The sequence below is a fragment of the Vipera ursinii genome (assembly GCF_947247035.1).
Source record: "Vipera ursinii genome assembly, chromosome: Z".
In the NCBI taxonomy this organism is placed as follows: domain Eukaryota; kingdom Metazoa; phylum Chordata; class Lepidosauria; order Squamata; family Viperidae; genus Vipera; species Vipera ursinii.
The window spans coordinates 27,594,456-27,609,270 of record NC_139517.1 but is presented as its reverse complement, the minus strand read 5'-3'; the positions used below and the strand labels follow the sequence as shown (position 1 = coordinate 27,609,270).

Sequence of the window (14,815 nt, the reverse complement as noted above, 5' to 3'; positions counted from 1 at the left end):
TACTTTGACAATAAAGGTTCATTCATTCATATATAAAAATATTATATATAATCCTTTTAATGAGAGTCTGAATGTTGGGTCACAGGAAAAAAAGCTTGCAGAATTTAACAGACTTAAATCTATTTGAGAAAAGAACCATATTTACAGAGCAATAAGCAATGCTGTAATGGATTTCCATTACTGCACAGGAAACAATTATTGAAATAAACTGTGATTTTTGTTGCCTTTCCTATTCGAAACAAGCAGAAATTCAGGAAATCCAGTTTTATTTGTATAAAAAAACTAATAACCAGAAAAGGAATATCAATTCACACTCCGTCTGATCTGGGTATTTAAGCCTTATCATGATGTATCCATGGTCTCCCCTCCTGAAAAATAAAAACAAAACATCTTCAAGATGGAGAAACCCTACTAAGTTGATTTGGGGGATAATCAGATCATCCTCAACAAATAGTTGTTGTTTTAAGAGGACCTGTTCTTAAAATTTCAACTCCATGACATTCCTCATGTTCCCACATAATCACAGAATTCTTTTTACAAATTATTAGGAAGTCTACAGCAATTGAGACCAAGGACCAAATAAAGGGCATTAGTATCAAGTGTGCCCGTACTTGTCAGCCTGCACCCTGGATCATCTTGTTCTATATTCCCATTTCATATTCTGTTTAGCAGCTTTGGCAGTCAAACCATAATGTGGTCTTTTGCTATGGGAAAGCTTGGTACATGCTCAAATCATTCATTTTACTGTAAAAGAAAAAACAACGGGATGTGGAGTCCAAACGTTTGGTGGCCTGGCTTAAGTTAGCTCAATTGTTTGCAATTAATAATATGGGACTAAAAAGTTTCATTTAGCATATGAATAAGTATTAGTATTATATGATGTATTATTAGTTACTCATTATTATTTGGTTATTTAGTTATGTTTAAGAGGAGTTAAAGTGCGATAGAACGTAATGTGTTTTTTGTTAGTTAGCATATTTTAGCTTAGGTTGGTAACAGTTAATACCCTGTATTCAGCTCTGGGAAGTCGAGGGGGGGAGGGGAAGTGGGGGGGGAGGATGTTTTTTAAAATGTATTTTAAAACTTTTCAATAAAAAAAATTGTTTGCAATTAATTTATATACTTAATGATCAAGTCTTAACTTCAATAGAATGATTTGAGTTCATATAACATATTGTCAAAATGTACTTAGATAGTTCATAATTTGGCATGTTACTTTTTTTTTTAACTCAAGCGTTATAGCAGTGTACAAATGTTGCCATTAGGGAAAATGGCTGCTACAGGGGAAGATGGTTTTAGGGAAGATGGGAGAGCTCTCATCAGTCTTCACTCATACTTTTACTCACTGAGTTCATTAAACATAAAAGCATCTTGATATTCTTTCATGTATTGAGTGGAGCGTGACTCATCCAGGAACAGAGAATATACACGCTTGATGTCATCAACCTGAACCTCTGTGCCCTGAGGACATAAAAGGAAAGAGTGAGTATTTCTGGTGCACAGGCAACAACCCATGAAAAGGACCCTCACTAACTCCACCATTAAAGTAGGAAAACTCTTCTGCTCATGACCACACTTTCCACTGTCAGAATAAGTATACAGTAACTATTGTGAAGATACAGAATAATTGATGATAGTTTTATGTCATGTACAGTATTTGTGTTGAGTAAGGAGAAAGGTTCCTTTCAAAAAATAAGTTTCCCCAGTGATGACTATGAAGACATGTTATGAACAAGGGTTGCCAAAACAACACTGTTTTCATGTGAAGTGGATGAAGCAATAATGCACCATAATACTGGGAGGTGTGAGAAAACTACCAACATGGAAATAACCAATGTGGGAAATAAGAAATTCATGGGAATCTTGACTTTAGGAGCCACTGCAATCAAGACGATATCACAAATATTTTTCAACACTGATTCTTTTGGCATTCAAACCAAAGCCTATAACATTTTCAGTTTTGTAGAATATAAAAAGTGTGTGGAAAAAGTGGAGATTTTAGTTCAGAGTTAACAATACAAATACAAATGGATATGCAATTTCCTTCCACATGTCTGTGTCTCTGAGTAAAAGGAACAAGCTGGAAATCCAGAATTTTTTGGACTCAATATATAACTCTCAAGATCTCAAAATTATAATTACACTACAAATTTTCAAATTGTCATTGCTTTATGTCTCTCAGTTCTTTTTCATTAATAAACTTTTAATTTTATCACATACTGGGAAAATTTTAAAGCTGTCCATAAATAGTGATATAACTCTATCCATAGTTCCTGATCCGTTTATAGATTTTTTACTGCAGAGGGGATTGAGAAGAACAGTAGGATAGCCTTGGCCATCTAAAGATCTTGAGCAATAGCATGGTACATTGTGATATGGCTCTCCTTCCAGAAGACATTGAAACACCATACCAAGGTCTGAGCTTACCTTTCTTTTGCGACACACCAAATTGGCTGCTGTGATGAGCTGGATGGCATAGCGGAGGGAAGTCTCCAAACCAATGCGGGTTAGTACTGTATAGGCATCTTCGTTCATCTCAACATCTTCCTCTTCACAGCTGAAAGAGAAGTCTGACAATAATCAGCATACAGAACACCTCATCTCAAGTAGAAAAATATATACGGTTGTAAGGGTTGTAGTTGGGAAGGGGGCAATTGTGATACAGGAAATATGTAGGAGCATTGTTTCAGGGCAGAAACTCTTACAATGTACTCACCGGATTTTCAATATTTGCTTGGTCTCCTTATCACTGTATGGAGAGGTTGAAATAATCAGCATACGATCCAGTAGGTCAATAGGAATGCCATGAGGGCTTTGATAGTTGGTGCCACGAATTCTGCATTGCAAGGAAAAGAAATTAACAAGGGGGGGGGGGTTCCACAGGATTAATAAGCCAGTAGAAAGAATAGCATATAGATCTAATGCTAAGGGGTCATCTTTGGACAACAGGTTTTCCTTTCTGAATGAATATAAATAAATCTACTGCATTTGTTATCACATTCACCTTTGTTTGATATTATCCCATTAAAAGTCATTACTTGAGAACAATAGTTTCTGTGCAATCTTAGCTGACTTTACTAAAAACATCCAGCGTCTCTAATACTTACTGTATCTTTGTCTATCAATATCTCATTGTCTTCCTTCAGTGCACAGAGCAAACTCTCATTGCATTTCAATTTTAATCTCGTTAAAAGGGAGTGATGATCCATATAAGCATTACAATCATTTCAGAGCCCTAACGAGCCTATCAAAGGCAATCAGTTATGCAGGGCAAAGAAGAACAGGACTGCTACATAATCTGGATACTGTAGAAGTTGATTTTTAATGCATTTCTCCACAGTGAAACCTTTCGGCCTGATACCAACCGAGTGATGCCACGATTGGTGGCCATGATGAGGACAGGTGCCATGTCACTCTCCAGGGCTCGATTAAGAAAGGAGAAACACTCAATATCCAGCATATGGACTTCGTCAATGAAGAGAACCTATAGAATAGGGAGGAAATATATGGGAGGTTTATCCTTCCAGAACTTGTTCTGAACCAGCCCTCTTCTAACAAACCCCTTATCAGAAAGAAGAGACTGGAGAGCGTCCAAGGCTAAAAGGCTTCTGCCAAGATTTAATTACGCAGTTAACAAAAACACTAGAGCTTGTCTTCTCAAGCGGAAAAGTTGCTTTCAGCAACCAGCCCCTCCCCAAACACTCCTTTTATAGAGAGCTCAGGGCGTGGTCTCCCTGTGCCTCCTCCCGAGGAGTCCCATAGCCTTTCTTTGTTTGTTCCTGCTCGACTGCCTCCTGCGTCGGGCGTCCTTGAACAGGGCCAGCTGTGGGTCATCATCCTCCGCACTCTCGGGCTCACGCAGCTGAGAAGAGGTCCCCGGCTGAGGACTCTGCAAAGCCTCCAAACCATCATCAGCCGGTTCGTCTCCCTCCTCCCCCTCATCTGAGTCCTCCGATACGTCGGAGCCGGCTGTCGGACCCACAGGCTGGCCCTGAGTCACAACAGAACTTTCAAGTCAGAAATAAAATATAAATAGTCCTCACTCTAAGTAGGATTGGCAACTCCTCTGCTAAATGAAGTGGTTACTAATTGGGGAGTTACATGACTGTCACTGTGCGTTCTGTCTAAAAAGAGAAAAGGGTATTCAGTTTCACACCTTTGGCTTTTGTTTGTCTATTAACCACTCCTCTGCCCTTCTGACTGCTCAAGGAACTAGTTATCTTTCTTATTGTGTAAGCAGCTTATTCTCTTGAAATCCTTTCTTCTCCAATATTTCTGTTCTGTGGGTGGGAAGCAAGTGACTTCTGTAGGTAATATTTCCTTTTCCCTTGCTTGCCGCTGGTGCAACTGCACTGCTTTTAATGTGTACAAATGGCTTACTCTCTTGAACTCCCCTTTTTTCCAATCTCTCTGCTCTACATGTTAATGGAAATATCCCCCTCAAAAAAAAAAAAAAACAGGTCAAGCACAATGCGTACTGATTATAATCATGATCAAGTGACTGAGGGACACTAGAAAGGTCATAAATGGTCATAAATTAGTTATAAACTTATTTTTTCAACACCTTAAGTTTGGTTGCTGAATAAATGGTTGATAAGGACTACAAAATGAGGGAGATTTAATCCACATTCTAAAATGTACAACTCACCCCAGGGATCACCTCAGCTTTGCCTTCTTCTCGCCACTCTGCTACCTTTGCATTTATCTGCTCCCGCACCTCTGACTTTATTTCTCCTGTGTCACCTGGAAATGTAGGATCAGAAGTGAGAGGAAACATGAGTCACTGTTACCCATACTTTTCAGCTCAATATGTAGATGGAATCTAAAAATACCTCACTTTAATTCAAAGAGTAGAAAGGAGAGAATATATAAGAATCATTTACCCTTTGTTTCTTACTTCTTTCCTTACTAAAATTTATTAACATTACTATAATAATGTTAAAAAGCAATTTTTTAGAAATGCAAGATTACTCTCCCACTCCCCACCCTAAAAGCCATTTTCTGTTTTATGGCTTGGGAGATATTTTCTCACTTAAAGGGTTCAATAATTACAATTTCTCAAAATACTATCCAAAATACTTTTAGGTAAATAAAAAAAAGAAAAAGAGTAAATGATGAAGATTATACCCACTGTTATCCCATATTTAAATTTCCCATATATCTATCAGATATAATTTCAATACTTGTTAAAATACACAACCTATCTGGCTTATCGAACCCTGACTGTTAATTACCATTACATAAATATCACAATCCTTATGTATCCTATATCATCTGCACATAAACTGCCAAAAACATAATTTTTACATTTTTATTAATAACAATAAATATTCCATAAATTCCACAGGCTTAAAGTTAAAAGAATTATAAGATATGGAACTTTCCCCCCCCAGGTTGTTGCACTCAAAATTTACATTATACTGGAATGCTATTATTTGTGTTGGATTATAGGACATAAAAATTGTAAAGGAACTGCTGTCCTGTATTAAACTTATTGATCATTTTTTGCCAATCATATAACTATAGTGAATTACAACTTCTACAATCTCCAGCCACCATAAAATAATAGGATTTGTGATCTGTCATAAACTGAAAAGCTACATTAAGACACTTAGAGAAAATATATTTATGTATGCTGTATATACATAAATCATATCATATATCATATGTATCTGATATCCTATGGCTGTGGTGGCGAACCTATGGCACGCGTGCCACAGGTGGCACGCAGAGCTCTCTCTGTGGGCACATGCGCTGTCGCCCCAGTCCTAGGCCTTCAGCTGGGTTTTATAAAATCTTTTCACTTTGGGCCTCCGCCGCTATGTGCAAAAAAAAGGGGGGGGGGTTCAAATCAATCAATCAATTTCAACTTCTTGTGGGGAAAAAAAAGATCTCACAAAGTTGGAATTGATTGATTGAACTTTTTAGTCCCACCCAGTCTGCCATTACCACCGCAGCCACACTCACCCAATGGACCACGCCCACCCGGCACCCAATGATACATAAGTGGGTTTTGGGTTGCAGTTTGGGCACTCGGTCTCTAAAAGGTTCACCATCACTGTCCTATGGTATCTTAGCATCTTGAATCCAGTGTAATAACTATGACTTCTTCCTTAACTGAAAATACCAAACACCAGAGTTTTGATACAGAATCTCCATTTTCTCCCACTCCACCTTCCTACCAGAAAAGAGGGCCAGAAATCCTTGGGTGCGGCTATTGATGACATCAATTTCATGTAGTGAGACTGTATGCACGACTTCCTTGCGTTTTTGCAGCTCTCCATCAGGGCATTGCACAAACTTTGTCTAAATCAAAGAGATATAGTTAAACTTGAATCCTCTCTAACTGCTTCCCAACCCAACCCTTTAATTCTGAGTTCAGACAGAAAGCATCTGAAAAATGGATACATGTAAAGCTGTTATAGCATCTAACTAAGCCCACCACTATCTACTCTCCAAGAATTTTCTGATTCCTGCTTCCCAGGATTCTTTAGCAGGGCCTAGAGACCTTCTGCCGACAAAGCTAACCCTCTACATCTTGGCCAGTCTATAGTGCCTGTAAAAGCTGTACCAATCCCTGCCTCCCCTCTCTACATAGTGATCCTTGGGTCTCTTTATAGCTTCCCCCAAATTTACCTTCTGCCTCATGACAATACCTGAGAGCCCATTGCATCATAATCCCGGGCCCGTGTGAATGAACGTCCTAGTTTGGTAATCTTTCCTGTAGCTTTATCTATAGTAATGACATCCCTGTAGAAACAAACAGAGGTAACTTTGGATTGAGCCTGCCATTCCACAATGAATGAAAGGCATTTCATTAAGAAACTCAATGTCTCCCGTGACATCAGAAGTACCAGTTAATTTCTCTTTTCTAGTCACCAGTGAAAGAAGAATGAATATATTTTTTTAAGGATGAACTTATTTTCTGTTCTCTGTCTGCTATCCTTTTTGCTTTACCACATACACACTTCTCATTGTATGATCTCCATTAATCACAATGATAGCAATGACAACTCATCCCAATGTCCGCTGGGAAAACCAGACAGAGAAGAGTTAAAAGCATCAGATCAGAAAGACTGACATTCAAGTCTGTACTTGACCATGAATTCACTGAGTGATTTTGACAAAGTCACTCTCTAGAAACCAGACAAATAAAAAAATTCTTTGCCACTGCTTATCTAGTACAAGCCCTTGATTTTCATGTGTCTGTTGCTATCTCTTGCAACTGTTTTCCTCTTATTTGCCCAGAGCTCACCCAGCTTGTACTTTCTCCTTGGTAAGTGACTCTATCATCTTAGTGCCCAAATCATAGATCGTCTCCATCTCTGTAGTTTTCAAGGTCAGCTTCCCAACTTTGGCGCCCTGCAACAGGAAGGGAGCAATCAACAATCTCCAGTGAGTGTGGCCTTAACAAAGACACTTCTATAAGTACAACCAGTACTAGGCAATTGGACAAGTCAACTTCATCTTTCCCCTATTGTTCTATTCTAGCATCAACTTACAGTTCCAGTTGCTGGACGATCTATTTGAATCTCCACAACCTCACCTTCAATTATCTCTGTTTCTTCCCTGTAAAAAGGCATTAAAATGGTCATTAGAAAAAGTAGCACGTCTCACTACAGAAAGACTCCCTTTGCATAAGTGGAAATATAATTTCAAAGTCAATCAAGAAATTTTTTATTAATTTGTTTCTAATTCCCATTTAAATAGCTAAAGCCATAGTAGTTTTATTGTGTCACAGTAATTAGCAAAATGCCACTGAAAGCAACACAAAAAATATTTGCAGCTAACAAGCTAAAATCAGTGTATAAACATTTCTGTACACTCGCAGATACAGAACTTTTATTATATATGTTAGAAAACTACAACATTACATTATTTTTTGACATAATTACCATTCAAATAGAGGCATTTGTCATAACATCTTACAAGGTTTGAAATTCCTTTGTAGTAGTTGCTCAGTGCCAAATCTGGGCTATGGGGGGGGGGGGGTTTGATTAAAAACATCCCAACAAACTGCTTCAAAAGTTCTTGGGTGCATCTAGCAGTGTGTCAGCGAGTATTATTGTGAACCAACACCACACCGGAAGCCAGCATGCCCCAATACTTGTTATGGATGGCTCGTCGAGTTTTTGTAACGTTTCATAGAATTGATGGTCGAACCACACTCCATGAACTTCCCTAGTGTTGCTCCTTTGGCATCTTCACATTTGGCGGGATTTTCTATGGCACCACTTCCAGCCTGGCGTTGGTTCACGACATTGCTTGCCCACACATTGCTTAGACGTACCCAAGAGCTTTTGAAGAAGTTCCATTGGGATGTTTTTGATCCCCCCTCCCATAGCCCAAACTTGGCGCCGAGCGACTACTACAGAATTTCAAACCTTATAAGATGTTAAGTGCCTCAATTTGAATGGCGATTATGTTGAAAAGTAATGTAATGTAGTTTTTTAATGTGTATAATAAAAGTTCTGTATCTGTGAGTGTCTGTCATTGATAACCAAATGGGGGTTTATTTCTGAATTGCCCTCATAGTAAGAAACCTGGCTGTTGATTTCCTCGTTTAATTCTCTGGTCTTAAGAAATGTCCTTTCTGTTGGAACCCTTGACCCTGTATTCTCAAAGAATACAAATTTGTGGCAACTTCTTACTTGATGCGAACACCAATGGAACGGCGAAAGGCCTGAGTTAGTGCCTCAGTTTTGCTCATCTCCAAAGAGAAAATTTCACTTCCAGAAATCGCTGTAAAAGGAGTGTCAAGACCCAGTGCCTGGGCCATGCCTAGAAGAGACAATAGCGCAGTTACTACATTATGAGAATGCAGCCAGAATTATTCAAGAAAAGAAATTGAGAATGAGGAACCTCCATATTGATAGACCCATCACCATTCAAGATATCAGCAACTCACTGCTGGTTTCTAGAATCTGCCCTTACCCATGGCAATGGCTGTTTTTCCTGTGCCTGGCTGGCCAGCAATCAAGACAGCTCGACCAGCAATTTTGCCTTCCTTTATCATCTCCAAAATCACTCCGGCAGCTCGACGAGCGGCCAACTGTCCTACCATGCCTTGGGATACCTAACAGGAAAAGGAGGGGGGAAAGAAAAATGGACACATTGGAAATATTATCTTTCCTTTATTACAATCCTCACAAAGCGTATTTCTCACATTTGCATTCCCATACTATAACACTTAACCTGTTAATCTCTCCTAAAATGCACAATTTAACATTATTCAAATGCTGCATGTAATGGGTTACAGATTTAGCCCTATATTGATTGTATTTAAACTGCAAAATTACAATCAAGAACTTTATCTATACTGTTTATTTTCTATGACAGTAAGAGATTGTTAAGATGAATAATTTCCTGGAAAACATTCAAGTAATAAATAGTAGTGAGGTTACTTACATTGTGCTTGTAAATAAAAATGACCAGAGAAAAACTAATCCAAAGCTGACCAGTCTTTATCTTGATAACAAAGCAAAATAAACCTCACTCCCATGTGTGTCTGTGTGTGTATGTGTGTGTGTAAAAAACTCCACACACAGAGATCATAGTATTGGTTGTTTTTGACTTATGACCAGTCACTTAGTGACTATTGGAAGTTATGACAGGCCCCCTAAAAGATAACTCAGATTCGAAGTTATGACACCAAGTTCACCCCCACCCGCGACTATCATAGCATATGTATTTATTTATTTATTTATTTAGTTATATTTATATACCGCCCTATTCCCTGAGGACTCAGGGCGGTTTACAGGAAATTAAAAAATCCAAAATACAAAAATTAAGAACCAAATTAAAAAATATTAAATTAACCCTGTAGTCAATTAAAAAGAACCCCAAATTAAAAATTCCTCCTCAGTCTGGGCCCGAGAGCTCGAAGAGCCAGGTCTTCAGGCCCCGGCGGAATGATCGAAGGTCGGGGGCAGTTCTCAGCTCCACCGGCAGCTGGTTCCAGAGGGCAGGCGCTCCCACCGAGAAGGCCCTATCCCTGGGTGTCACCCGCCGGCAGTCTCTTACCGGCGGGACCCTGAGCAGACCCTCCCTGTGGGAGCGCACTGGGCGAAGGGCATTTGATGCCGGCAGCAGGTGTTCCCTCAGATATCCCGGACCCAGGCCATGTAGGGCTTTATAGGTGATAACCAGCACCTTGAATTTCACCCGGAGGGCAACCGGAAGCCAATGCAGCTCGCGGAGTAGAGGTGTTACATGGGAGTATCGGGAAACCCCCATTACAACTCGCGCGGCCGCATTCTGCACCAGTTGAAGCCTCCGAGTGATCTTCAAGGGCAGCCCCATGTAGAGAGCGTTACAGTAGTCCAAACGGGAGGTCACAAGCGCATGAGTAACTGTGCGTAGGGCGTCTCGGTCCAGATAGGGACGCAACTGGCGCACCAGGCGAACCTGGGCAAAAGCCCCCCTGGTCACGGCTCACGGTCACGGTATAATACAACGGTTTAAATAACTTTTTTCTTAACTGAATAAATATGTTTCACATATTTTTATCTTTAAAAGAGAATTTATTTATAATGAAATTCATTTATCTGAAAAACCCATCAGCATAGATGAAGCCAATTAACTGAATAATTTGACTAATAATTTTTCTTCTCTCTCAGTTTAAATTTAAACACTAAATTTCTCTCCTCAATTATTGCACAAATTCTTCTACTCTCTCATTTGAACAAACTGCTTCTTCTCCCAACTTCAATCAATCCCAAAACTTTCTGAAAATTGTTTTTTTTCAAGTACCTGTCTAGGTTCCAAGGTATCATCCAAGCCAAGTCCTCGAATGTGGGAATGGGCGCCTGTGAAGATGACAGATTATTTGAAAAGAGGTTAGTGACATTTTACACTGGAAGTAGACAGTTTTCTGACTGGAGGCTTTACTTAACATTTTTTTGGGGGGGAAGGCAACTTCCACAGTTGCAAAGTTATTGAGGCAATCTCAAGTAGGTAGGTGGAGACAGTTTTGGAAGGTTTTTTTTAAAGCTGTATTTTTTTTAATTTGTAGGAAGATGATGTCTGCAGATAGTAGATTAAGCCTATTTAAAGATCTATTTAAAATGTTTAATTTTCCTCACTCAAAATAAAGGAGATAATTTTTTTTCCATTTTATTTGGAAGTCACAAATAAAAGAATCTGTCCTGACACTCAGCATTAACTGCCTTACTGTATACCATGAGAATCAAAATTACAAAGCCATCTAACTCTACAGTAGCTTTTGATTTGGCAGCCATTTCCACACTGATTTATTAAATTTGTCCCGTAATTATTGATTTAATAATAAACTACCCCATAGGGGTAAAATTGGAAATCATCCTAGGAAGAGGCAGCAATGAAAACATACCAATACGTTCAATCCTGGTAACATCACGAATTTCAGGAACTTTCGTAGCCTGAGAAAAGAGAGAAGATGATGTTCATATATCAAAAACTTTCTGTCCTAAATCTCAAATAAGTAAGACATTTTGGTCTGAATTTTTCAGCTAAGTAGACATAGAACAGATCGCTTTCTATATTTTTTTCAAAACAGATATCTCATTTGGAAACACCTCATATAAAGTAATGTATACTGTTAACTGAGTAGCATCCAAACCACAAAATGCAAAATGAGCTACAGTATTGAAATTCCAGATGTGAACTCTCTTGTTATCACATCACTCCAAACACAATTATACAATTAGCTTAAAGCAGGGGTATCAAACTGCCGGCCCACGGGCCGGAGCGTCACAGAGAAACCGCGCCCATCCCATTGCCGGCAATGGGAAAAAGTTCCGATACGTCGCGTGACGTCACATGACGTCATGAGTTTGACCTGTCTGCCTTAAAGTATACATGTCTGGATGTGGTTGTTTGTGTCTAACATACATACATAAATACATACATACACACACACATATAAATACACACACACACACATATACATATATACACATGACTCTTAATCAACCACTTGATTTAAAAAAATCAATATATATGGAATGAAACAAAATGGATGGAACAAAATAAAATGTAATGGGAACATGGAAAGAAAAGAGGAAAAAGAAAAGATGGGCAAAGAGATAGATAGACAAGTTGAAGCAGTATTGTACTGTGAATGAGGTCAGACTGGAAAACTGAATACAGTACAGTAGCTATATGAATGATAGCATACATTTGTATAAATGTTGTATTTGAGTGAACACACATATAGGTAGTCCTTGGGTTATGATGGCAATTGGTGTTGCTAAGCAATGTGGTTCTAAGTGTGACATCATGTGACTGCATTGCTCAGTGATACCGCCTAACCCCAAGATACAAAATCACTAAGCAGAAAGAGGTATGAGTTCCCGGTAAGGAGTGTGAGTGGGGAGGCTGGGGAGGGCTAGTGCAGGCTGTACACAAGTCACAGAAGGCAGGGAAGGCCCACTGCAGGTTCTGTTTGAGTTGTAGGAGGCCAATGGAGGGCTGGGAGAGGCTGTAGAAGGGCAGGAAAGTGCTGTGAGAGGGAGAAAAAGCAAGAAATGATTTTTGTCCTTTCCCAATGACTTCCCCACTGACTTTACTTGCAGAAAGCCCAAAGGGAAGATGGCACTGTGATCAGTGACTCCAGATCCCTGCAATGTTCCTGCCACAAGCAGAGCACACAGGTGCCTGGACTGTGATCACATGACCATAGGGGTACTTCAATGGCCAGAACTTTGAGGACTGATCTACATCCATTATTTTTTCCAGCACTACCATAAGTTTAAATGGTCACTGAATGAAAGGACACAAGCTGAAGACTTTGTAAACATGACAGCCAGAGCAAACAACAATGTGCTTAGAATATTGTGGTGGTTTAATATCAGAGATAATCTAGATTAATACTCCTAAATAGTTCAAAATGTGATTTGGCAAGGTACATGACATTTTTTTCCCCAAGTCACTTTTTGACTCCTGGCAAATACCTGAACAAATCCCTGCAAGTTTTCTTGACAAGATTACAAAAGTGGGTTTGCCATTGCCTGCTTCTTAGGGCTGAAAGAGTGTGACTGGCCAAGAGCACCTAGCTGATTTTGCACATAAGGCAAGACTAAAACGTATAGTCCTTCAATTTCTAGCCTTGTGCCTTAACCATTACATCAAACTGGCAATATACTATATAGCATTCCAATTTCTCCCCCAAAATTGTCAGACTTGTATCAGTTGTTTAACAGGACCCATAATTGCTGGGGCAAAAAGAATTCTCAGATAGCCACCTAACAACTGTTTTGGATGTTGCTGGGGGATACTTTTTCATTCTGATAACAGAGAAGTAGAAATACTAATCAGAATCATTGGGAGACAAGTTAACACTGTCTCAACGTTCTCCTAGCAGCAGTGATATAACTGACTCAGGAAAGGGGATAAGAGAGAAGTTGTGAGAATGTGCAGTAGATATATAGTCTAGAACAGTATTTCTCAAACTTGATGACTTTAAAATGAGTGGACTTTCAGAATTCCCCAGCCAGTATGCAGACCAGAGAATTCTGGGAGTTGAAGTCCATCCTAAAAGACAATAGGTTACATTCATACAACATGCTTAAACAAGTAATTGAATTAATGTCTCTTCAGAATCTATACATTAAACCATTGTTAAACTCTTGCAAAAATTCATAAGGATAACCTTAGTCAAGCTATACATATTGTGCAAAGACTATTGCTAAGTCTCAACAACCTGGTTAACATTTTGTGAACTCAAAACGAAATCAGATTAACAGAAGTCAGCGCACCGGTAAAAAGCTTGCTGTATTATTTCAGAAATCCCAGCCTAGTTTGCGAAGTTAAAGGACAAACTAGCAAGTGGTGAAACAGAACTAGTAAACTTCTCGGAGGAAAGTTATATATAAATGCAATTCACACGATATGGAAATATATCCCAGTCCGCAAAGTGCTGTCTTCCCAACGAGCTGAACTACTGTTTCACGTGGACTGGGAGTGAATGATGGGAGCTGTAATCCAGTGCATGTGAAGCAGAGCAGGCAGGAGAAGCCTAGTGTTTTCTAGAAGGGAGTGAATGAGGAGGCACATTAATGCATCCCACGGGTGTTACTCCGGCCTCGGTCCCCCACCAGAAGCTCAGTGATGACCAAAGATCCGGAGTGTATTCGTGTGGGGAAAGAGAGTTAATGGTGTCTCTTCCTAGAATGAAAACGAGGCTGTTGCTCACCGCGGCCGTTGCCATGCTGCTATTCCTGCAACCCTCCTCTCGCGCCGTTTCTAAGCTCCAGCCCGCTCCGCCTTCTCCAAACCACTGGAGGCCCGGCAGCAAAAGACGGAAACAGGAAGTGGCTTGATGAATTTGCAGTCGAGTTTCTATGATCACTTTGGTCTTCTCGGGTGGCTTTTCGACCGCCCTAGCTCGGCTCTCTATGGAAGCACTCTGAACGCTTTCATTGGTCCTTTGCAGGCACGATTGCGTTCAATCCGCCTCCTGCTTGTCCTCGGGCCCCCTGGCAATGACGTTGCTCTAAGCGCCTTATGATCCGCTTGTACTGAAAGGCGGGGGGGGGGGAAAATAAAAAAATGGAATTGCCCCGTATCTCGTTTTGGATCAAATGAGGAACGGAGCAAGTCGCAATCATCGGGGGGACTCATTCAGGCGTCTTTCAGGAAAACTTATCACGGTGTTTTGAATAAATATACATTTATATTCGAAGATCTCCCGAGTTTTAAATCATTAGATAATACCAGTTTAACTTTTCTTCTGCAATATGGTGCACTAAAGCTATGCTTGGACTTCCAAACTTCAGTTGAACATTAGCACAGCCAAAGGAGAATTGGTTTTGTGTCATCAAATCAAAAGAATAGG

At 39.7% G+C, this 14,815-nt stretch overlaps 1 protein-coding gene across 2 annotated transcripts; it reads right to left on the bottom strand.

Moving 5' to 3' along the window:
• Nucleotides 1-42: 42 nt before the first annotated feature.
• RUVBL2 (RuvB like AAA ATPase 2) lies at nucleotides 43-14,263 on the bottom strand. 2 transcript variants are annotated; one of them, XM_083376227.1, is made up of 15 exons: nucleotides 14,174-14,263; nucleotides 11,351-11,399; nucleotides 10,753-10,808; nucleotides 8,935-9,076; nucleotides 8,652-8,781; nucleotides 7,503-7,569; nucleotides 7,256-7,362; nucleotides 6,657-6,750; nucleotides 6,183-6,306; nucleotides 4,649-4,743; nucleotides 3,366-3,484; nucleotides 2,717-2,836; nucleotides 2,428-2,557; nucleotides 1,347-1,461; nucleotides 43-368 (listed from the first exon to the last, which is right to left on the bottom strand). In XM_083376227.1, exons 1-15 carry the CDS (start codon nucleotides 14,186-14,188, stop codon nucleotides 343-345), a joined length of 1,389 nt encoding a protein of 462 aa, XP_083232353.1. In that variant the 5' UTR covers nucleotides 14,189-14,263; the 3' UTR covers nucleotides 43-342. The 2 variants fall into 2 exon arrangements, with proteins under 2 accessions (XP_083232353.1, XP_083232354.1); XM_083376228.1 differs by lacking the exon at nucleotides 43-368 and adding an exon at nucleotides 379-744.
• Between the last annotated feature and the right edge of the window lie 552 nt (nucleotides 14,264-14,815).